This window comes from Recurvomyces mirabilis, assembly GCF_035927965.1.
Source record: "Recurvomyces mirabilis strain CCFEE 5264 chromosome Unknown scaffold_12, whole genome shotgun sequence".
NCBI lineage: Eukaryota > Fungi > Ascomycota > Dothideomycetes > Mycosphaerellales > Teratosphaeriaceae > Recurvomyces > Recurvomyces mirabilis.
The window spans coordinates 592,107-614,121 of NW_027041946.1; the positions used below are offsets into that span (position 1 = coordinate 592,107).

General features: G+C 52.9%; 7 protein-coding genes across 7 annotated transcripts; 3 read left to right on the forward strand and 4 right to left on the reverse strand.

Moving 5' to 3' along the window:
- Positions 1-310: 310 nt before the first annotated feature.
- LTS14_005243 (uncharacterized protein) lies at positions 311-1,819 on the reverse strand (the record flags this gene model as incomplete). Its single annotated transcript, XM_064837941.1, has 1 exon — positions 311-1,819. One exon carries the CDS (start codon positions 1,817-1,819, stop codon positions 311-313), a length of 1,509 nt encoding a protein of 502 aa, XP_064694645.1.
- Positions 1,820-3,233: 1,414 nt separating this feature from the next.
- LTS14_005244 (uncharacterized protein) lies at positions 3,234-4,713 on the forward strand (the record flags this gene model as incomplete). Its single annotated transcript, XM_064837942.1, has 2 exons — positions 3,234-3,283; positions 3,339-4,713. The coding sequence occupies 2 exons, from the start codon at positions 3,234-3,236 to the stop codon at positions 4,711-4,713; spliced, it is 1,425 nt and encodes a 474-aa protein (XP_064694646.1).
- Positions 4,714-5,470: 757 nt separating this feature from the next.
- LTS14_005245 (uncharacterized protein) lies at positions 5,471-6,974 on the forward strand (the record flags this gene model as incomplete). Its single annotated transcript, XM_064837943.1, has 2 exons — positions 5,471-6,272; positions 6,337-6,974. The coding sequence occupies 2 exons, from the start codon at positions 5,471-5,473 to the stop codon at positions 6,972-6,974; spliced, it is 1,440 nt and encodes a 479-aa protein (XP_064694647.1).
- A 1,374-nt stretch (positions 6,975-8,348) lies between these two features.
- On the reverse strand, positions 8,349-10,721 carry LTS14_005246 (uncharacterized protein; the record flags this gene model as incomplete). Its single annotated transcript, XM_064837944.1, has 2 exons — positions 8,349-9,581; positions 9,663-10,721. 2 exons carry the CDS (start codon positions 10,719-10,721, stop codon positions 8,349-8,351), a joined length of 2,292 nt encoding a protein of 763 aa, XP_064694648.1.
- Positions 10,722-11,144: 423 nt separating this feature from the next.
- LTS14_005247 (uncharacterized protein) lies at positions 11,145-12,416 on the reverse strand (the record flags this gene model as incomplete). The annotated part of the gene is made up of 3 exons (XM_064837945.1): positions 11,145-11,359; positions 11,414-12,062; positions 12,144-12,416. 3 exons carry the CDS (start codon positions 12,414-12,416, stop codon positions 11,145-11,147), a joined length of 1,137 nt encoding a protein of 378 aa, XP_064694649.1.
- Positions 12,417-14,273: 1,857 nt separating this feature from the next.
- Positions 14,274-14,660, reverse strand: LTS14_005248 (uncharacterized protein; the record flags this gene model as incomplete). The annotated part of the gene is made up of 4 exons (XM_064837946.1): positions 14,274-14,361; positions 14,424-14,492; positions 14,546-14,586; positions 14,646-14,660. The coding sequence occupies 4 exons, from the start codon at positions 14,658-14,660 to the stop codon at positions 14,274-14,276; spliced, it is 213 nt and encodes a 70-aa protein (XP_064694650.1).
- Positions 14,661-14,993: 333 nt separating this feature from the next.
- On the forward strand, positions 14,994-19,714 carry BMS1 (Glycoside hydrolase 2 (Mannanase, beta-galactosidase); the record flags this gene model as incomplete). Its single annotated transcript, XM_064837947.1, has 2 exons — positions 14,994-18,517; positions 18,859-19,714. The coding sequence occupies 2 exons, from the start codon at positions 14,994-14,996 to the stop codon at positions 19,712-19,714; spliced, it is 4,380 nt and encodes a 1,459-aa protein (XP_064694651.1).
- Positions 19,715-22,015: the final 2,301 nt, after the last annotated feature.

Here is a 22,015-nt window from a genome sequence, read left to right on the forward strand (position 1 = left end):
TGCAATGGCAGTAATGAGAGAATGGGGAGCTTTGCTTGAACGCCACTACACTAAGACCTCAGGCCGTGCTTTCAGCTCGGACTGTTGACAAGCGGTTTAAATTATGGGCATAGGACGCAGAGCATAGAATAGAGTGTTTCATTCATGTAGGCATAGCTCACATCTCTAGCCATGCTGTGCCCGAAAGTACAGCAATCGTAGTCGAAAACGCCAGCGTAACGCCATCTCGCGCCTAGACTCCTGCTCTCGAGGCACTGGGATACACCCACGACTCAAATTCAGCCAGACCCTGCTTGCCTATTGCCATGCCCTACGCCTCAGCAGCAACATCCTCCTTGACCTTCTTGCTCTCCCCACCACGCTCACCACCATCATCCTCCTCACGACCACGCTTCTTGCTCTCCCCATTAGTCTCGGCGTTCCCATCCTTCTCAGCCCCACCATTAGTAGCACCACCCTCCTCCTTTCCATCCCGACGAGCCGGAGGCGAACGCGAGCGATCCCGGTCCTCATCATCCCTCCCACGACGACGGTCATCATCACGTCTGCGATCGCCACCCCTGCCGCCACGTCCACCTCTCCCACCTCTCCCCCTACTACCGCGTCCACCTCGACCTCTCCCTCTGTCATCGCGCTGATCCCGATCACGCCTAGCATTCCAATCATCCTTGTCCAACCCATCCCTTCCCCCACCACGACGGTCTCGATCACCCCCACCACGTCTATCCCTAAACTCCCTATCCCCACCCCTCGCCTTCCTCGGCCCTCTCGGCTTCACCGCCCCCTCCAAAATCCCATTATGCTTGACATCAACATACTCCTGCTTGCTCATAATCTGCAAATCCTTGCCCTCCTTGAACTGCGGCTTAGGGTCAAGGTCAAGGAACTGCTTCTGCAACTCCTCATCCACGAATTCAACGAACACGGAACCCTTGAACTCGCCGTCGTCGTGGCGGCGCAGACGCACGGCGTTGACCGGGCCGTAAGGAGCGAAGAAGGCTTCGATGTCGAGGTGCGTGGTCTTATCCTCGTCACCGAAACCTTTGGCGTAGATACTGCGGCCCATGCTGGCGGTGTGCTGGAGCGATTTGTTGTGATTAGCATCGTTTGTGAACTTCTCGTCGAGCGGGACTTTGCGGGTAATTTCTTCCTGTTCGTTGAGGTCGAGGAATTGCGAGGAGCGGATGGCGTCGAGGACGGCGGAGTAGGGCTGGAAATGACGCATGCGTTTGAAGTTGTGGATGGTCTTGAGTGGGACGGGGCGATTCTTGTGGCCCCCAGTCTCGTCGAGGAGGTACTGGTCGATAGGGAGGTTGCTGTCGGAGAAATAGAAGTCCACCTGTCTGCAGATCTCGAGGAGGTCGTCGCTCTCGGGGAGGTCGTCGAATTTGGCCTTGTTCGCACTCTTTGCTTGGTGGTAATTGCCGCGACCTCCACGCCCTCCACCCCGTCCGCGCTTGTTGTTGCCACGCTCGCGATCGTGGGCTGAGACGCTCACGTCTGCCTTGCGCTTCTTCTCGTTCTGGTCTTGGTCTTCGTCATCCTTGTTCACTACTTTCTCTTCGGCGGTGGTGCTATCAAGGTTGGTCGCATCGAGCACCTCTTTCTCAGGGACGTCGGCAGCCTTAATGACTTCATTCTCGGCCTCGACTCGGTCCGTCTTTTTACCTGTTGTTTCACCGGAGTTAATCACACCATCCTTCTGCTCTCCATTCGCCTTTTCGTTCTCGGTGATGGCAGCGGCGGCAGTGGTCGTAGCAGCAGCTCCAGTGTCCATCGCTCCAGTATTTTTGACGGCGTCGTCAACGTTGTCCGCCATGATGTTTGGTTGCGAGGGAAATGTGTCTTGTCGCAAAGTGACTGTAAATTTTCGAGCTTCGACTCAATGCGAAGCTCTGACTGAATGTGGGGCGCGGCTGATCGTGCGGGCGCTAGTGAGCGCCAAGGATCTAACCGCAATCTCACTTCATGCAGGATCCAAGCAAAAATTGAAGGACAGATAGTAATTGACCATTTCCTGCCCAGGTTCATCGTGTCATTTGCGGGAAAGCCTCAGCTTCTTGCACGGACGATCACAAAAACTCGTAGTGACACTCTTCGCAAAGGCGGTTTCCTCGCTCGCAGCCGTCATAAGCATCCAGCACCCTCGCCACGTAGGACGTGACTCGAAATCTGGTTTGAGCTACGGGACTTCCTGTGCGAATCGCTGTGAGACGGTAGGTTAACGCCTGAGACCCCAGCCCTACACTTAGATCTCTGTAAACCGTCGACAGATCATGGGCTATGGTATCGCAACCACGGATAGATTTCAAGGCAGCAGACTACTGACAACATTCCAGAAATCCCATCATGGCACTCATATCAATGCTCGAGGCACGATCCCTCACGTCTTGCGATTCTGTCGGGGCCCCATGTTCTATCGTACTTCGAAATGCTAATAAGATCCGCGTTGAAAGCCAGTCGCTAACGTGGGCTTCACTTCACGCTGTAAACACAGTGGCAGCGCGGACAAATGGATCATTAGAGAGACGTGAAGCAAGTATCTTGCACTGGTAAGGCGTACAGAGCGATTTAGTCAAGCGGGATGGTCGGCGTCAGGGGACTTTGCGCAGCGCTTCTTTGCGACCCCCTATCAGGGCAAAGGCTCGAATCGTTGATGAGAAGCGTACCGAGGGCCCCCTCCATGGTGGCACGGGCTATGTCAAGACGGCGTGGAAGTACATCGCATATAGGAGTGGTATGCGCATATGTTGTGATTACCCGACGCATCGTCTGGACGTCGGAAGTGGGCGGTTCGTGTCTCGATTGATGTGCAGACGCAGCCTGCTCACGTCTGGTCCTACCGGCATGACTTCGACAGCAACCAAGGGGGAGTCACTGGAAGTGTTCCGCAGATCATCAACACGCCTGATTCTGGAATCATCAGGTCGATCGTGGTAAATTGCCTGCCCTGAGCAATACAGATATGAGCGTTGCTTGATTGGCACCTGGTCGCTCGTCATTCTTGTTTGACATGACTTCGTGAGCCTGGAATCTCAGTGATGCTCATCACGAGACGACCCACCTCTTCGTGATGTGTCTAGGGGCAGAGATGGTTATATAAGTGTCGATGTCAAGTCATATAATCGCCGGAGGTGCTGCGGCGCCTAACCGCTTTCGGCATACCCTTCGATGATTGAACATGAGCGGAGCACGAGACCATCACATTCATTAACACTCTCTCAACCGCAATAATGCCTAGAAAACCACACAACCTTAAGCGACCAAGGATAAGACAAGATTGGTAAGTCGTACATCCCTCCGAACTTCATAACGATATCTGCTAACACGCACACCAGGCGCAAGGAGAATTTATACAACTTATCACGACTAACCACCCCTCCGGCCGCAAACAAGACATTCTTCCAGCAGAAATGGACAGCGAAATCATTAGCTCGGGCTTACCACAGTCCATACGTCCGAGAAGGAACTTGGACTCGAATGTTCGACAGAAGATTACCCAGTGTAGTCAGCATGGACCATCGATACCTGGCCAAATACGACGGAAGTGAGCAGGCGAGTGGGCGAGGAGCAGGGCTGGAAACGCCAATGCAAGAGCAAGCAAGGCGACGACGGAGAGCCGGCGAGCCATTTAGAGCAGAAGATGCTGTGGCGAAGAGAGCAGATGGCAGGCCGGAGAAGACGCCTTATCCTCAGATGACGTTCCATCCGCTAGAGAGGAGATTGGATACGGCTATTTGGCGAGCGCTTTTCTCTTCTAGTGTGAAGCAGGCGCGGCAATTTGTGGTTCATGGATGGGTGAAGGTTAACGGGAAGAAGATGATATATCCTGGGTATCAGTTGAATCCGGGTGATATGTTTAGCGTGGAGCCTGAGAGGGTGATGTTTGCCACAGGCGCGAAGAAGAAGAGCAGTGATAGTCATGTTACGGATCATGGAGCTTTTGGCGGAGAAGTGGAGGAGGGGGAGGAAGCAGAGGATGTTGAGGCGCGGGAAGAAGGTGAAGGTGAAGAGAGTGAAGCTGGTATGGCTACGATAGAGTCGGCCGAGGAGCGAGAGGCGCTGGAGACAAAACCTGAAGACGAGCAAGATGCGAAGAAAGCGATGAAGAACCTCATCGCACGCGCAAAGCGGATACTGGAAGACTCCAAGCGCGATCTGTCTGGAAAGCGCCAACAAGAACTCCGCGCCTTCTCACAGTCTGTCAAGAAGACGATGTCGAAGCATGGCAGTGGTAAGGAGGATGCGGCGATAGACGACACGGTAGACGGCTTCGAAACAGCTCTGGCTGAGATCATGACCAAACTCCCCGAGGACGCCAAGCCGACACAGTCGACATCCGACGTACAACAATCAGCCACCGCAGCCGCATCAGCCGAGCAGCCAACGTTATCGTCGAATCCACAAATGTCAGACCCCGACAAGGAAGACGAGTACATCGCGCGCAAGGACGCCGAACTCCTCTCAGCAGCCCTCGAGCGCGCTCGCGCAAACCCAGTCGATGCATCGAAGCCCTACGCCACGCCCTGGCAACCTCGACAGTTCATGAGTGCTTTTGCTTTCATCCCAAGATACCTAGAGGTGAATCAGAAGATTTGCTCGGCTGTATATCTGAGGCATCCGGTAGCGAGACCTGGGTTGGCGGAGGTTCCTACGCCGTTTGGGGGCGAGACGATGGAGTTGGCTTTTAATTGGTATTTGAGAAGGAGGTAGTTCAGGAGTCGTTGCATTGTGGGGATGTTGGGTGTGTGGAGCGCATGGTGATATGGGAGGACGTGTATCATAGTATAGAACTTTTGTACTATACCTTCGCGACTTCAATGAATGGATCTCCCTTGCCGTATGCCTCGTGCCGTCCATACCCCTGTTTCCATCCCGCTTGGGCTCAACCACCAGCCAATGAGCGCCCGATCGCATACACAAGACATGTCTCTCCTCAACTTCCTCCATTCCATTCCACGCGAAATGCAACCGTTGACGCCCTTGCATGCCTCGTACATATGTATATAACGCCCCCCCTCGCCCTCCGACCTGATGGGTGAAGACGTCCAGTCTCCTCCCCCAAGCTGGCAGACCACCTTCGAGTACTACAACCCACTGCACTTCCGTCGCGGCAAGACAGCATCGGCGTCGACGACAGCTACTACCACCGCGCCGGTATACTCGAGAGATTTTGCGTACGCAGAGGACGGTGGGAAGAAGGGTGGTGTGAGGCTGTTGGCGCATCCACCTATGCATGTGATAGACGAGACGGGGCGCAAGACGCGCATTATTAGTACTGTGGTTGCAAATAAGACGGACGCGCCCTGGACGAGCGCAAAGACTTTCGCCGAGTACGTCTCCCTTTCTTCTCCTCGCTCCTGCATCAAGTATCAAGTCCAAGATATACCTATAGATGTAGCGATATGCATGTATGGCGCATAGCAGTCCTCATACCCTCTGGTGGACCTCAGCACATAGTTCCTACGGCATGGACGAAGCTAAGCAAGCACATAAAAGGCTACTCTCTGGACCGACTGTCGAGATTGTCGTAGGCAAGGAAAGGAAGAAGTGGTGTTTGCATAAGAACTTACTGTGTCATCATTCGACTTACTTCGAGGTGGAGTTTGACGGGCATGAGATACCCAAGAACAAGACCAATGGTATGGATGAAGGGGGCAGTGAGAAAGCCTTGCGACTTGAGCTACCGGACGAAGACCCCCAAGGCTTCGAACTCTTCGTGAAATGGCTATACCAAGGCAAACTGGAAGAACCGCTAGATCTGGAAGACGAGGAGGCGCACTACAGTCAAGCAGTCTCCTGCCAAAAGCTCCACCGCCTGTGCGAGAAATTCTCCTTACTACACCTCGCGAATCTGAGCATGGACGCCTACCGCCTGTCCCTCAACACGGCCCAACTTGTTCCAGACGCGGAAGAGATCAATGAGATCTATCGCTCTTCCGCCCCAGGCTCGCCTTTCAGGAAGCTTATGACGAGGATTGCGGCACGACAGATTATGGACCCAGATGTCGACAAGGATGCGGAAAGCTATCGGTGCTGTTTTGAGGGTAATACTGATTTTGCTGTCGAGATGGTCAATGCGATTCGGTCGCTGTCAGGTGGGATGTTGTTCGAGGACCCAACGACCGATGTAGTAGACGAGGATGGCGAAGCTGAGGGTGATGGTCCATGCGAGTATCACGACCACAGCGATGGGTCGAGATGTGCAGGTGGCCCCAGCTCGGTCAAACTCAAGATGGAGCCTGTGGTGAAGACGTTGGTTAATGGTGATGGTGAGTCTTGGCACTTTGCTTCGTGTACTTGCACTGCCAGTAACACTTACTTACAGGCTGAAAGGTGCCACACCCAGCGTAGTCAGGCATCCGATTGTGCAACTTCTACCAGTCGAGCTTTCGGCTGAAAGACGAACACCGCGGAAACTGAACGTGGAACCTCCAAGGACACCGACTCCAAAAGGTGGTGCTTCGCGTAAAGCACCGGCCAGTACGAAAGGGCAGAGCGCTGTCCAGCCGCGCAAAGCTAGCAGTACTGTCCCGAAGAAGAAGCCTCAGCAATTGGTCAACGGAAATGGAATCTCACACTCCCAACCTCATGCTAAAACACAACCCCTGACAAACGGTCACCTCCATATACAGTTGCAGACTCCCACACGACCCTCAGGACCCTCCCTCGACTCCAGAAGTTCAGCCAGCGGACCACGAAAACTTGCTCGGACTCCCGCGAAGCAGATCGGCGGAGCTACGAATGCCACCAGTGTCCTCGGTAAACGGCGAGCGACGGAAGGTGCACCTGCTGGTGGCGTGAAGCAAGGTGCTGCTAATGATGTAAATGGTGCGACGCCGAGGAAAGCGAGTCAGGGCGTCAATGGGTTTGTGCAGCATTGGAACGGAATGAATGGAGAGCAGAGTGATGCCGGGGCTGAGATGGCGTTTCGGAAGATAGCGCCGAAGTTGAGGAGGACGCAGGCGGTATAGGCTATGTGTGGCATGTCACATCCTCAGGGAGAGGAGAAGATGGGGTTGAAACAGAACAAATTTCGCACTGAGAGAGACCATCACGTGCCAGCAATCCCCATTCTGCCATGTCTTCCTCTTCTCCGACATCCCTGATAGCGTTGCCTTCACCATCACGAGCGCTCGAATCGGCTCCATGCTCGAGGAGCTCCTTAGCGAGTTGCCATTGTCCGCTTTTCACTGCTACAAGCAGCGGCGTGCTGCCATTTTGGTTCCGAGCTTCCAGATCGGCGCCGAGATGCAGGAAATGTGTGATCGCTCGTATCGAGCGCGGATAATCCGCTGCTGATTCCACGCTTTTGAGTAAGGGCGTGTTGCCGAAGCGGTCCGAAGCTTCCAGCTGCGTGCCATGCTCAAGCAACGCCTGGATCGATTGCCAGGACCAATCCGAGATGTCTTCGCTCAGGAGTATCGTCTCTAAGTATGTGGTGCAGTCGTCTGTTGCTATACAATGTGCCAACACTGTCCTCATGACAGAGTCGACTTCAAGACGCGCTGCATGGGCAATGATGGAGCTGCATCCATCAGAGATCTTCCATACACCTGCCCCGCGGGATAAAAGAAGTTTGACGGTCTCCAGGTGAGATCGTTCGATTGCGAAGTGGAGTGTCGTGTCGCCTACGTCTACTCCGCTCGTCTCCCCCATTGCATCAATATCAGCACCGCAATCAAGCAGCAGCTCAATGGCATGATGATGGCCATCGGCTGCCGCAGAGACCAATGCTGTCCGACCGTCTAAGCTTGCATTCACATCAGCCTGCCAATCAAGCAGTAGCTTCACGGCTGACTTGTGACCCACCTCAGCAGCCATGTGTAACGAGCGTGTAAGGTCAAGTGATCCAATTGCGGAAGGGCGCTGCGACCACAGATCCTGCATCATCTCGAGCGATCCAGAAAAGGCAGCACAAGACAGTACAAGCAGGATATCCTTCGGATTTGTGCGGAACGTCCAGCTGAGGGCACGGAGTAGCTGCTTAACAATATCGTGAAACCCTTTCCGCGCGGCCAGCATTACTGCATTCTCTATTTCTGCCAAGTTGCAATCCGCATTCAGAAGCTGAGGTGAAATGCAGCCTGGCCTCGCCAGCAAAGTTTCTGCCAAAGCCAGGTATCCTCCTTGCGGCGCCCAACAGAGAGGATTAAGTCCTTGTACATCTAGGATGAAGTGACCTAGCTCTTCATCAAAGGCAGTGAAGTCGGGCTTGGGGTACGACTCGGAAGACGTTAGGACGCGCAAGGCCGCAAGCCTGTTACCCGCAATAGCGGCGAAAAAAGGATAGATATGGCGCTCTTGGCCTGGTTCGTGAAGCGGGACATCCAGCTTGATGAGCGTGGTCAAGAGTGCTGCGTGGTCACCCCCTCAGCAAGTATGTATGCGAGCCTGGCATCCTCGGCGAGTTTCATGAACTCGAAAGTCGTAAACGCGTTGGCCAATCTGATCAAAGCACGAAGGTCGATCTGCCGAATGAAATCTTCCTGGGAAATGTCATGAGCAGCTTTATCCGAGTGGTACAGCATGGAGTGCACAGAGTATTGGAGAAAGGGTAGCCGTGTTTGGCAACATAGCAGCAGAGCTCTTGCCTGATCGGTACTGGCCTTATGTCGCTCCAACCCAAGGGTCGGTCTGTTTGTAAGATAGTGGTTACAACATGACTTGAGTCGCTCATGGCTCGAGCTCTCAACGGAAGACCCGCAACTGTCCAGCAGATTGCTCAGACCACCGTCCTTCAGCAGGAAGTCGCGAATTGACTCATGAATGAACTGGACCGTGGGTTCCTTTGTTTGCGTTAGCTCGGCGAAGCCCTTGGAGGAATGCTGCACATAAGTCTTCATGTGTTCGAAAGTGATATACTCCGGATCCCATTCATCTAGCGACTGTCCAGAAGGATCAAGGCCAGATGCCATGGCACAATAGTATTCTGCACACTTGAGAGGACGCTTTACGAACAAGATCCACTGCAGACTAAGCAACAGTTCGTCTAAGTTGACCGTGTCTCGCTTGATGATATCCATGAAGAGCTCGTGAAGCTTCGGGGGTATCTCCTTCAGGCGCCACTTCACGGCAAATAAGCGACCTCTGCGGTACTCTGCGTTCAGGATTTCGACGACAAGGACTGCCCACAAAAAGACGCTGTTGGCCTTCTCGCAGATCTCTACTTTGATGCTCTCCACTTGCTTCCCGGTGCCTGCTTGAAGATGCTTGTGTACATATTTTACCAGATCTTCGTTGTGCCCTTTTTCCTGTTCCAGGGTTATCTTGCTACCACTACGCATGTCGATTGCTGGGTAGTGGCGACTGGCAAAGCAGATATTTATTTGGCATTGATGGTCCAGAGCTCTCTCAGTTAGGCCTTCGAAAAACATGATCATGTCTCGCACTTGTTGCTCATCACATTCATCCAGTGCATCTATGTATATCTTAAGCTTCCTTCCTGGCAGACTGTTAGCAGCGATCGTCAACATCTCCTGGAGGAGGCCGATTGTCCAGATTCCAGAATATTGTGGTCCGCCAAGCGTGCTCATCGAGGCTGCCAACGCGTCTCGTAGGTCCTGCAGTTGTGTGACTATCTGGAACAGCAAGCTTTAATATATTCCAAGCGTTGACTTCTCTAGATCATTGCCTTTGGCATTGAAGTAGAAACCAAGTACAATTTCGTTCTGCGACCGTGTTTTCTCCGCACTCTTATGGAGATGCTTCATCAATGTAGATTTGCCACACCCTGGTTTTCCGTTGATCCATAGCACACCTCCAGGTGCATCAGCTCTGCCACTACCGAGCCATAATCTGAAGATGGGGTGCTCTAGCACCCATTCACATGTAGAGGAGTACGCTTGCTTGATAGTCGGACGTCGGGCCTCCATCTGTTCGAATCTGAGGGAGGCAACCATGTCTTGTCCAGTGATACTTCCTGATGGCTGGCCAGAGTCGGCCTCCAGAGAGCCGGTAGGCGGCTTGTCGAGTCTGCTTCGGAAGGATTTGCTAATCTCGTCCTTCAGTCGTACCCACGCATGTTCACCCTCGCCATAGATCGGAGTCATGTGCACACCGAAGATGCCAAGAAGCGAATACACCTCGTCTTCTTTGCGTTTGGTGACGCGATTGGCACGCCACTCCATTCGCTGCTCGGGCGACCATGACGCCAAGTGACGGCCTTGCAATGCCGCAGCTGGAATCTTGGCTATAAGCTGGATCATCTTGTCGAGGGTTCTCTTACTGCCAAGCAGCTGTCCATCTCGTGAGTAGAATTCCACGTTCATCGGTGCTAGTAGTTCTTGCAAGGTCCATCCGCGGCTGAACCATCGACTTGAACGGAAAGCAGCTTCCCAAAGCATGTCTGAGCTACCTTCAGCACTTCGCTTGAGACATGTAACATCTGATAGATAGACGTAGCACACTCTGGCGTTGCTATACCACCGGAACATCGAGTTCAATGCCTCAGAAAGCTCAGTCGCGTTGGCCTTGTCTATACAGCACGTATCTATCCAGCAGTATTCCAGTCCATCTTTCTTGGCTTGCTGAACACAGAAGTCGAGTTTGGCATATCCGGCTTTGTCCTTGCCAGTGCCGTTGCACAAGTCCTGGTAAGTGAGCTCCTCATCGTCTGCGCCCCAAGTATGCGATAATATCGCATATGGCGGGATGCTGTCGTCGTGTAGGTCCTTGGTCAGACTGAGCGGTCCATCTTCGCTATTATTGATGAGCCGCATCGCAGCGGCTGATCATACTAAGGTGTATTGCAGGTAGAAGGTCGTATTGTTGCTGCCTCCCGCAAGGCTGAGGTAAGGCTGTGCTGTCATCACCAACTAAAGGCAGAGAGTAACAATCCAGAGACTATGCGAGCTCGGCAGGGTAGGTCAGAATTAGGTGCTCCCCAAAGATACTATACGAGGGATTAGTTGTAGAAGCTAAGAGTCTGAAAGAGAAAACTGGAGGTGGTGTGTGAGGTGAGGCAAAGGCTGTGCTGCGTGGCGCACGGCTGTTTAGCTTGCGGCAGGCGGCCCCACTACCATGTGACGAAGACTTATAGTATACGATATGAATGGATCAATGGCGTTTGATGTGAGCCGCCGACCCATAACCAAGATCGTCCAAGGTATATAGCGTTGAAAGTGTACTCCTCCATCAAACGATCATGATGGTTCACCATTCGTGGTGCTGCTGGCATCAGCCTTCTTCTGGAAGACGAACAGTGCCTCATCCTTGCCAGCAAAACTCGGCAGCGGAATCTGCAGAACTCGAGTCCAGCCCGGCATCTCTCTCGCCATCCAATCAGCAATCGTCTCTGTCGCGAATGCCGTGAACCCAGAGGCATTCTGTGTGCCTGCCGAGATGATCGTGGTCCCAGCTAAAATATATTAGCACTCTTTCCACAATCAGATGGGATCTCTTCTCCCCTTACCATAAGCCTTGATCATCTTACTCGTGAACTCATTCCCAACAGTAGGATAGACAAGCAGCAGCACAGCCTCCTCCCCACCACCATTCTGCTGTAACCACTTCACGCCATCCGCCTCGATAGTGTCGCCAATCCAAACCGTTCTCCACTCACTCATACCGTTATCAATTGCTACCACATCCAGCTTCTTCTCCTTCTTACTGGCTGGCTCCATCCTGCGCAGCATATATGTCCAGTACCCATTCCCGCTACCCAGGTCAAGTATTTGCCTACCTTTTGCAACTTGGCGAATGAGCTCGAGAGACTCGTACGACGGACAAATGCAGCCGAAGTGGTGGTATATTACTGGCAGTAAGGCATGTGAGATCTTGACTTTTGCTGTTCCCTCTTCGGGTCCTCCCCATTCGAGATTCTGGTTCGTCCATGCCCAGAGATCAAAATACGGGTTGACGTGATTTTTTGTCTTGTTCACTACGAGCTTTGACTCGGCTGAAGGTGGGTGATATTGCCATTGCAGATGTTTGGCGACGTCGGCTCGGACGGTGCCTTTCTTCGCATTCGAACCCAATGCTGTGAGTGCTTTGGTTGTGCTCGTCGTAGGCCGGAAGATATCGCTGTACGCTGCTACATCGGTGGCAGTTGGTGGGTCTCTCTGCGATATAGATTCGTCTCAGACTTTCTGCCATGGTGCATAAGAAGCTGTTCAAGCTTGCCACTGGATGCTCGGACTCACCAGTTGGCCTTCAGCATCTTTATACCAGCCGTGTAGACCACCTTGGGCGCCGACGTCAAGGTATGTCTGGCAACGGAGTAATGTCACCTCGGCATTCTGCGCCATGTACCCATAGTCATCTTTTATCGAAAGACCGAATGTCTTGATAATGAACTTGCGGAAGTCATTGTCGTATGGTGGTGTTATTTCTTCTTTGCTCCATGAATCGAAGTACTTGTCAGGATCGAACGTCGTCGAGTCTTCTGTCTGTGCCTGTCGAGGTATGGCAGGCATGTTGAAAATGTACTGATGACATTCTGGTAGATGCTACAAGCTCGAGTCAAGCAAAAGGTGATGCAGCATGAGAGGTGGGGCGTTGATGACCGAATGCTAAAGTGCGAAAGATTGGCTCGAGACTAGATGGGACACAACACACATGGATATCGTTGACATGAGCATATTAGAGCCCTTGAGATGCTACTGAGTCGCGATTGAGGCCTGTTTGAAGACACTAACATCTCCCATTCCCGGCTGTCTCGCTCCACCGTACCCTCGTCTCAAAACCCCAGCCGCCCAAGCAGCCAGACTTGTATGAAAAGGTAAAAAGCATCCGCATCAGCCAGCAAAGTGCAAAGACCAGCGACACAGGCGTCCCTAGAGAACCCAAGAGGCAAGCTCTCAAGTTCCCAGGGACTTCTAATAGGCAAAAAAGTAGTATGAAACATGAAGCGTGGGAGCAGGGTCCCACGTTTTCAGTCGTTCAAACTGAAAAAGAACAGATACTACACATGATCTTAGCCGGTAGGCAAGAGAGTTGAGGAAGGGAAGGAGAAGTAGTCGTGGTAGGAGGAAGGGATATATAGTATGTTGTTTGGGTGACCGAGTCATGGTGTGGCAAGTCATGGGAATAAGTGGTCGGTGGCTGAGTCAGAGACGCACTAGGAGAGGAATGGCGATATGTAGGCAGCAGGATTGCCAATACGTCCTAGCGCCAGCGAGTCTCGCACGGTGGTATGAGGGCTGATTGGTCTCCATCGTGCTTTGGTGGACCAGTGGAGGTAAGTGGGTGAGACAGATGTATACCGCTATCCCCTTGAAAACCAATAGATAGCCTTCAAGTTCTTTGGATACCAGAGAAAGCGCCAGCGTTAGTCAACTCTTGCTATCCCTGATCAAAGTACATCGTCGCCGGAGTTGGTCCACAGCGATTCGATATCGTACTGGCTAGAGAACGCACCGGTGGTTCCTTCGGACCATCTCCTGCGCCTGTTCCTCACAAAAAACGATGCAAAAACGAACCCTCGCCGAGCGAGCAAGCCAGACGTTTGTCTTGGAAGGTCGATCGAATTTTGCAAGCCGAGTAATCCTCAATGTACATCACAGGAACTCCCTCCGCCTGCTTCCCAACGTCACCCACCGCACCTCCGGCAGCGCTTCGGCGCCAGTAGTGAACATCTATGAACAACTCCCATTTCTTGCCCCCTCCAGGTCCTATAGTCTAGTGGTTATGCTGCCCTAGTCTCCACCCAAAGCTGACCTTTCAACAAGCGATGGTGCTGGCGCTGTGAAGGATGTCAACCTTCCTTTCGGGGCGGAGGTTAGTTTCAGTTGGATCGAAAGATTGGCCTGTTAGTATGAATACCTCTGTCTTTGATCGGTTGGGAGGGGTTCGGAAGGCGTTGGTTGCGGGTGGATGATGGGAGACCGGAGTTCGATTCTCCGTGGGACTATAATTGTTTTGTTCTTTTTGCTCTGTTTTATTTTGCTTGGCTGACGGGAGAGATGAAAGGTGTGGAAGGGAAGGGCTTGCTTGGGTTGTGAGTCTGTGGTGTGCTGTAAAGTTATCTTATCACGAGAGCTTTTGTGCGTTCGACTTTTGCAGCTTGAGAACACTAGGTTGTCCTGTAGCATGGGTCAGTGAATGCTAGGAAATGGCATCCTAAGAAGGACATACAGCCGAAAGGATTTATATCGCGCCCCATTGCACATGACAGGCACGTCATAGCGAAAGCCTTTCGTGCAAAGATGCCTTGTCATACTCATCTATATATCTGCGGCCGTCGAAATACAACTACCATCCTCGCTCATGGGTATCATGATGATGCTTCATGCTCGTAACAGCGAACAACCAAGGGAAACCCTATCCGATCATCACTGCGTCTTGACCTGACCATCGTTCTCGACATTGAGGTGCTCGTTGGACTGCAGCGTGTGGACTTTGTCGTCTGGGAAGCTGGCACTGTACATGATTATAATCAGCATATAGATGAAGAGGATGAGGGAGGATTTGGACAAGCGTACGTGAAACCCTTGATAAGCTTGAACTCGTTGACGATCTTGCCGCCTTGGTCGGTGACTTGCTTCTTCGCACTGTGATAGATCAGATATTGACCCTTGTGGATGGGAGGATATAGAGGTCGTACGCATCGAGCTGGTCGGCACTGGCACCATCTTTGAGGGAGACCTGACTGCTATCAGTACTGTTGAACTGCCCGGTTCATTCGTTGCACATCGTCGACCTACGTTGATTTGAGGCATCTTAAGTATCTGTGAAGTATGAAGGATCCTTTGCAAGTTTCTGGTGGCTGTGGGCTTGCAATCCTGGAACAGTTTTGTACGGGAGACTGCGAACATGCGAGACGACGACAAATTCATCTGCTTGACAGTGAAGCCCACCAGGCTCTCAGCCTACAATAGCCGATGACGTCCAGGTGGCACAAGACAGACCCGCTGTGGCGGGTCGATTTGGGTTCAGCGCCAATGCAAGATCATCTCCGCCGATAAGATAACAGCGTGAATTTTGGCTCGAAGGCCGCATTTGCATTTCAGTATTGCTGTGAGAGCTCGAATGGTGTGAGGAGGTTAGACAAGATGGCAGGAGAAGAGCAGAGCCATCGCGTACATCGCCCGACGAAAGAGAAGAAGCAGCGGGACTCGAGTCAGCCCAACCCGAAAGCCTTCGCCTATTCCGCTCCAGGACGTCTCGCAAAGCAGGCCGCTCGATCTCATGATGTCCGCGAGAAGAAGCTGCATGTCCCGCTGGTGGACAGGCTGCCAGAGGAGGCGCCTCCGTTGGTAGTGGGTATTGTTGGGCCGCCAGGTGTGGGGAAGACGACGTTGATGAAGAGTCTGGTCAAGCGATACACGAAGCAGAGCATTTCGGACCCACGAGGACCGATCACAGTTGTGACTGGCAAGAGGAGACGGCTGACATTCATTGAGTGTCCGAGTGATAGTCTAGCGAGCACCATCGACCTCGCGAAAGTGGTAGACATCGTGCTTCTCATGATCGACGGCAACTTTGGCTTCGAGATGGAGACGATGGAATTTCTCTCCGTCTTGTCTTCCACTGGTATGCCTGGCAACATCTTCGGCATTCTCACCCACCTGGATCTATTCCGAAAGCAAGACACACTCAAAGCGCAAAAGAAGAGGCTGAAGCATCGCTTCTGGAGCGAGCTGTACCAGGGTGCGAAGCTCTTCTACCTGAGCGGCGTGATCAATGGCCGATATCCAGATCGCGAGGTGCTCAACTTGAGCCGCTTCTTGTCTGTCATGAAGAATCCACGGCCGCTTGTCTGGCGAAACAGTCATCCGTATGCGCTTGCCGATCGCATGCTTGACATTACACCACCGACACAGATTGAGGAGAACCCAATGTGCGATCGCATGGTCGCATTGTACGGCTATCTACGTGGCACGAATTTTCAGTCTCAGGATGCAAGAGTACATGTACCCGGTGTAGGTGATCTGGGTGTGGCACAAATCGAGTCGCAACCGGACCCGTGTCCTACGCCATACTTCACGCAAGAGAAGGAGAAGCGAGAGGGTACGAAGAAAAGAAGGCGACTTGGTGAGAAGGAGAAGGTGATATATGCACCCATGTCTGATGTTGGAGGTGTTCTGGTGGATAGAGATGCAGTATACATTGATGTTAAGAGTAATACGTTCGGCGCTGAAGATGACGATGCGGAGCGAGGATTAGGTGAACAAATGGTGGTCGGCCTGCAAGGCGGGCGGAGCATACTCGGAGCGGATGAAAAAGGCATCGCTCTGTTTGGCAACGGCGAGAGGCTGCAGAATGTGGACGACGAGGAAGAGGTGGCGAATACTGGGCGATCGAGCAGGCGTAGGCCGACAGTGGCAGATCGAGGTGAGGACGAGGAGGACGATCTTGAAGATGAAGGTTTTGCTAGTGGCGAGTCGGACGACGATGCGGATCTGGAGACCCTGCAGCAAGCTCCTGAGAAGCTTGGTAAGGCACGCAAGGATAAGGACGTGGACGGCGATGTTGCTTTCGCGGATAGCGACAGTGATCTTGGCAGCCTTTCTTCGGTTTCTGATCAAGAACTGGAGGACGGCGATGAGGATGAGGAGGATGAAGATTTTGACGACGACAATGATGATGATGAAGGCGCGTCGAGATGGAAGTCTAGCATGGCGGAACGCACCGCGGCTGCACATGGTCGTAGACAACCATACCGTGTCGCCGAGCTTGCACGTCTCATGTACGATGACATGATGTCGACCGCGGAGGTTCTAAAGCAATGGCGAGGCGAAGATGACGGAAAGGACAATGTCACCTTGGAGGGCGAGCAGGATGATGAGCTCTTCCGGAAGCGAAGAGAGGTCGAGGATGATGTCGACGACCGCACGATCGCAAAGCATGACTACGCTGCTCTCGAAGCCAAGTGGAGGGACACAGACAACATCGAGTCGCTGCGACAGCGCTTCGCATCGACACGTGTCAGTGGCGCGAACGGCGAAGAACTTGGTTCGGACGAAGAAGGCGGCGCTCAAGAAGACGATGAGGGCGATGGCGAGTTCGAGGATCTCGAAGGTGGCGATGGTGGCGAAGCTGCGACCAGCGCTTTCGAGCCTACAGACGAAGTACAAAAGCTCGAAGACGAGCGCGCGAAGAATGCAAAACGTAAAGAGGAGCTGAAGCTCCGTTTCGAGGAGGAAGATCGAGAGGGCTTCCTCAACCCCAAGAACGCCAATCGACAAGCTAGTGGAGCTGCAGAAGAGCGCGAGTTCGGCGAGGACGAATGGTATGAGAGTCAGAAAGCACTTCTGCAAAAGCAGCAAGATATCAATCGGGCGGAGTTCGAGAAGCTGGACGAGCTTTCTCGTGTACGAGCTGAAGGCTACAAAGCTGGCTCGTATGTGCGTATCACGCTTGCAAACGTGCCATTTGAATTCTTGGAGAACTTCAATCCACGATTCCCATTGCTCATAGGCGGTCTGAACCCTACGGAAGAGCGCATGGGTTTCGTCCAAGTGCGCATCAAGCGGCATCGATGGCATAAGAAGATCCTGAAGACCAACGATCCTCTCATCTTCAGCTTGGGTTGGAGAAGATTTCAGACGGTGCCGGTCTACAGTATCTCCGACTCACGAATCCGGAACCGGATGCTCAAGTACACGCCTGAGCATATGCATTGTTTCGGTACATTCTATGGACCTCTGGCGGCACCCAATACTGGTTTCTGCTGTATGCAGAGCTTCTCAAACAAGAACCCTGGCTTTCGTGTAGCTGCCACGGGCGTCGTGCTAAACGTGGACGAAGGAACCGAGATCGTGAAGAAGCTCAAATTGACGGGACATCCGTACAAGATCTTCAAGAACACTGCTTTCGTAAAAGATATGTTCAACACCGCGCTCGAAATCGCCAAATTCGAAGGCGCAGGCATCAAAACCGTCTCCGGCATCCGTGGCCAAATCAAGAAAGCCCTCAGTAAACCCGAAGGCACCTTTCGCGCGACCTTCGAAGACAAAGTCCTCATGTCCGATATCATTTTCCTGCGAGCCTGGTTCCCCATCCGACCTCATCGGTTCTATAATCCTGTTACGAATCTGCTAGAGGCTGGGACGCCGGATACCTGGTCCGGGATGCGCTTGACGGGCCAAGTGAGGGCGGAACAGAATATTCCTACCCCGAAGGTGGGAAATAGTGCATACCGCCCCATCGAACTCGAACGGCAAGAACGACATTTCAACCCCTTGCGCGTGCCGCGGAAACTGCAGGCAGATCTACCGTTCAAATCCCAGATCACGAAGATGAAACCACAGAGTCACAAGACTTATGCGCAGAAACGTGCGGTGGTGGTGGGCGGGGAGGAGAAGGTTGCCCGACGGTTGATGCAGCAGGTCATGACGCTCAGGAATGAGAAGGTGGAGAAGAGACGGGTGAAGCAGGAGGAGAGAAAGGTGGGGTATAAGATGGCGGTTAAGGAGAATGAGGAGAAGAGAAGGGAGAGGGAGAAGAGGGAACGGGATGAGTTTTGGAGGAGGGAGGGCAAGAAGAGGAAAGGGTGGGCGGATGGCGCGGAGGGTGGTGCGCAGAGTGGTGGCGGTGGGAAGAGTGGTGGCGGTGGGAAGAGGTTTAAGAAAAAGTAGGTGGGTTAGTAGGTTGGTAGGTTGATGGACTTGTACTTATGCATTTATATGTTGATGCACATGGCCTTGCACAAGTGAATCTATGGCTCTAGGTAGTAACTAGATTTCGGCGAGCCGGGGTTAACCGGGTTTAGGAGATACAGAGTCATGGCAAACGAGATCTTCTGTAGAGGAGGACGATCTTTACAGACATCCGGCCATTATAAACGCTGATGTCCAAATCCTGAACCCGAATGCTCCTACCACGGCCAAATCTTCGCCTTCGATTCGTCTGCTATACACTGCCGTCATCACGCACTCTGATCACCATGGCATTTGCACTTCTCAAGCCATCTAGGAACGATGTCTATCCTTTCATCGACCCTGCACAGGATCTCAAGGGTGCAGCAGCTGGTAAAATTGTCCTTGTAACTGGAGCAGGAGCTAAAGGTATCGGAGGCAGCATCGCCCAGGCCTTTGCCGTTGCAGGTGCGAGCCGTTTGATTTTGGTTGGACGTCGCCTCAAACCACTTCAAGAGACCAAGGATCTCATAGCCAAAGTAGCACCGGATTGCGCTGTCATCGTCGCGGACAACAAGGATATCTCCGACCAGCAAGCCATAGAGGGTTTGTTCGATTCGTTGAAGCCGGACGTTCCAGATGTCGTGGTTTCAAACGCTGCGACGAATGAGAGTGCACTCGTAGCCGAGTCAGATCCGGAAAGTTGGTGGCGAACAATGGAGGTCAATACCAAAGGCCCTTACCTCATCGCCAGGACTTACATTTCTGCTCTGAAGGCTGCGGGCAAGAAGAACGCCCACATAATCAACATCTCAAGCAACAGTTCCTGGGCCTACGCGCCTGGCTTCTCCTCCTACGCTGCATCGAAAATGGCACTAAATGCCTTGACCGAATATCTGGACAGCGAGTCCGTGGCCGCGGGTAGTGGTTTGCGATGCGTAGCCGTGCATCCCGGAGGCGTGTTGACAGAGTTGGCGGATCGGACGAATATCCCTGAGAAGTTCCGGAAGTTGATGACTGCAAAGCCGGCGTTGGCCGCGGGGACGGCGGTCTGGCTCACCACGGAGAGGGCGGAGTTCTTGATGGGGAGGTTTGTGTCTGCTACGTGGGATATGGAGGAGCTGGAGAAGATGAAGGAGAGGGTCGTGAAGGAGGATCTGCTGAGGAGTCGAGTACTGGGAGTGGCACGTTGATGGTATTATTGTCGAACTCCAGTGATGTGCAGAGTGTTCTACGCGCCGAGAACCAGTGAAGGCTTATCTGTCACTCGTCTATAGATGTTGAATGTGCTGACGCTGAATCTGCTTGTCTGATCGACATCCAGGATGCCTCTGCTCTTTCGTCCGTCATGAATGCTCACTTCACCAGAACTTTCTGAAACTGTTCCTGCATTAGCGATCGTCTTACGCAATTGTACATGCAGGCTGCTTTTTGCGTAACCAGTATTGTGGCATTCCATCTTGTGCAGTCTCACTCGGCGTTTCTCCGGACTAGTTGCGTAACGTTACAGCCGTCAGGCCATCTGCAAGCCCTTTGGACGTGGCTTGTTCGTAGGTTTGAGCTTGTCTGCTACTAACATTAGTCACTTACAGTCACTCGTAGTCGCTCTTGGAGATGAACAGCTCATCGTCATCGAGTTGACCGGCATACGACTGCTTCTTGTAGTCAATGCCATGTGTTGGCACAATAGCAATCCTTCTGGTATTTTCATGGTGATCGAGAGCGTATAGAGGTCCGTCGCTTGTCCTGTCAGTTCAAAGCATGATCCTTGACAGCCAGCATACAATACTCGCGAGGACCTGCCGGGTGCTACCAAGCAGAAGATAAGCTTGTTATGCGTACCACGGTTGGAAGTGCATGCTCGATCAGAATGCGTCAAATGTGCATACTGGCCCTGCATCACCGAGCTTCTCCATCCCAGCCCTGTCCGGGGTTGCGGGATAAGTCACCTCAGGCCCGAGAACTGCGTGAGTAACGGTCATGTGGAGCAGGCGTTCTGGAGGCTTTTCAATGGCGGCACATCTGGTTGTTGACATGTATCTGCCCTCCAGACACCCAGCGGATGTGGCGAGTTCTCCAGAGGGCGCGTAAAGCTCTGAAGCATAGGCCTGGCGTTTCAAGCAGCCTGCTTTGAGTTCATGCGAGGTCCAGGAATATCGCGCCCGCAGGCCTGCATCCCACTTAGACCCACATCGAGTTCTAGGTGTGGCTGCAGAATGTTCCAAGAACCCGGTTACAGTCAAGCGGCTGTAGGTCGCACAGATACGGGTAGCCACCTGTCAACAAGCGTGTGCCATTGCATCGGGTACGTACTGATGGATTACACGAGGAAATCGAGGATATGGTCATGCAGTACTTGGGGGAGCGCAAGAGTGTGGAGAAGAGTGCGAAATAGTGGAGTGAGAGATCGATGGTGTAGCTTACGATCAGCGACACCATATCAGTAGTGTGGTGTCAACCTTTGATCTCGAGCAGCGAATTGCGATGTCTCGTTCGTTGTCAAGATATTGAGTCTACGCCATAAGAATGTTCTGGGATGCAGGTTAATGCTTCTGCGCCTTCGTCTCGAAAGGCTCCAAGTTGGGAGGTGGGGCCAGTCACGGGACGACTTCGACCAGAATAGAAATGAATCAGTCCCAGGTGAGAGTGCTGCACATGCATGGTCCTGACGCTCACACAGATACTATTCATGCTGTTCGTATCTTGCCGGTCCTGCCAGAGTATGAAGTGCGTGATCGAAGGAGCAGATGCTGCGGGATCCAGAGACCGACTTGGTGGCGGCCGTGGCGTATGCAAGGTTCATGCATAGCGCTTGTTACGGATGGACACTATACCGCATGCTTCTTTGGACGTCTGTGTTCGCAATAAACCTGCCGTCTGCCGCTCTTTGTAGGCCAATCTTGCAGAATGATGGTCAAGAATGCATGCGTAGGCTGGTTTTTAGTCTCTTCGCCTTCTCTTTTGCATGACTTTCACGCTTCTAACATGGCCGGCTCCCTGAATCGCCATGTACTACCTTGAGCTAGCGGCATGGGACCAAGATCTGAGTCCACCGCCGTGGCAGGCTCCCCGGGCCCGGTCTACTGGGAACGATTGCCGATTCGTCTCGTCCCTGACCAGTGGTTCGCAGATGAACAACCTGGCTCAACGGTACGCCATCGCGAAAGTAGCACTCCTATCTTGCTCGCTGGCAAGGATCACCCTACGAGCACTGCTGTCCACAATCGCGGTAGTGGAGTAGTGTAAGCCACGCAGCCTTAGCTTCTCGACCTTCTCTCTACTTGCTTCTTTTGGCGTCCAACGGCCATGGCTTGCGACCGGGGAGTAAAAGGCAGAACGTCGCACCAAGTTGTAATCCTCCATGTATCACCAGATCTTGCCTCTTTGCTTGATTCATCGCGCGCTGTCTACTTTCGACGAGACTTGTGTGCGCCGTACCTGTCACTGGCTGAGCTTGCAGCCTGCCCATTGCTGTGTGGCATGAGGTCAAAGTG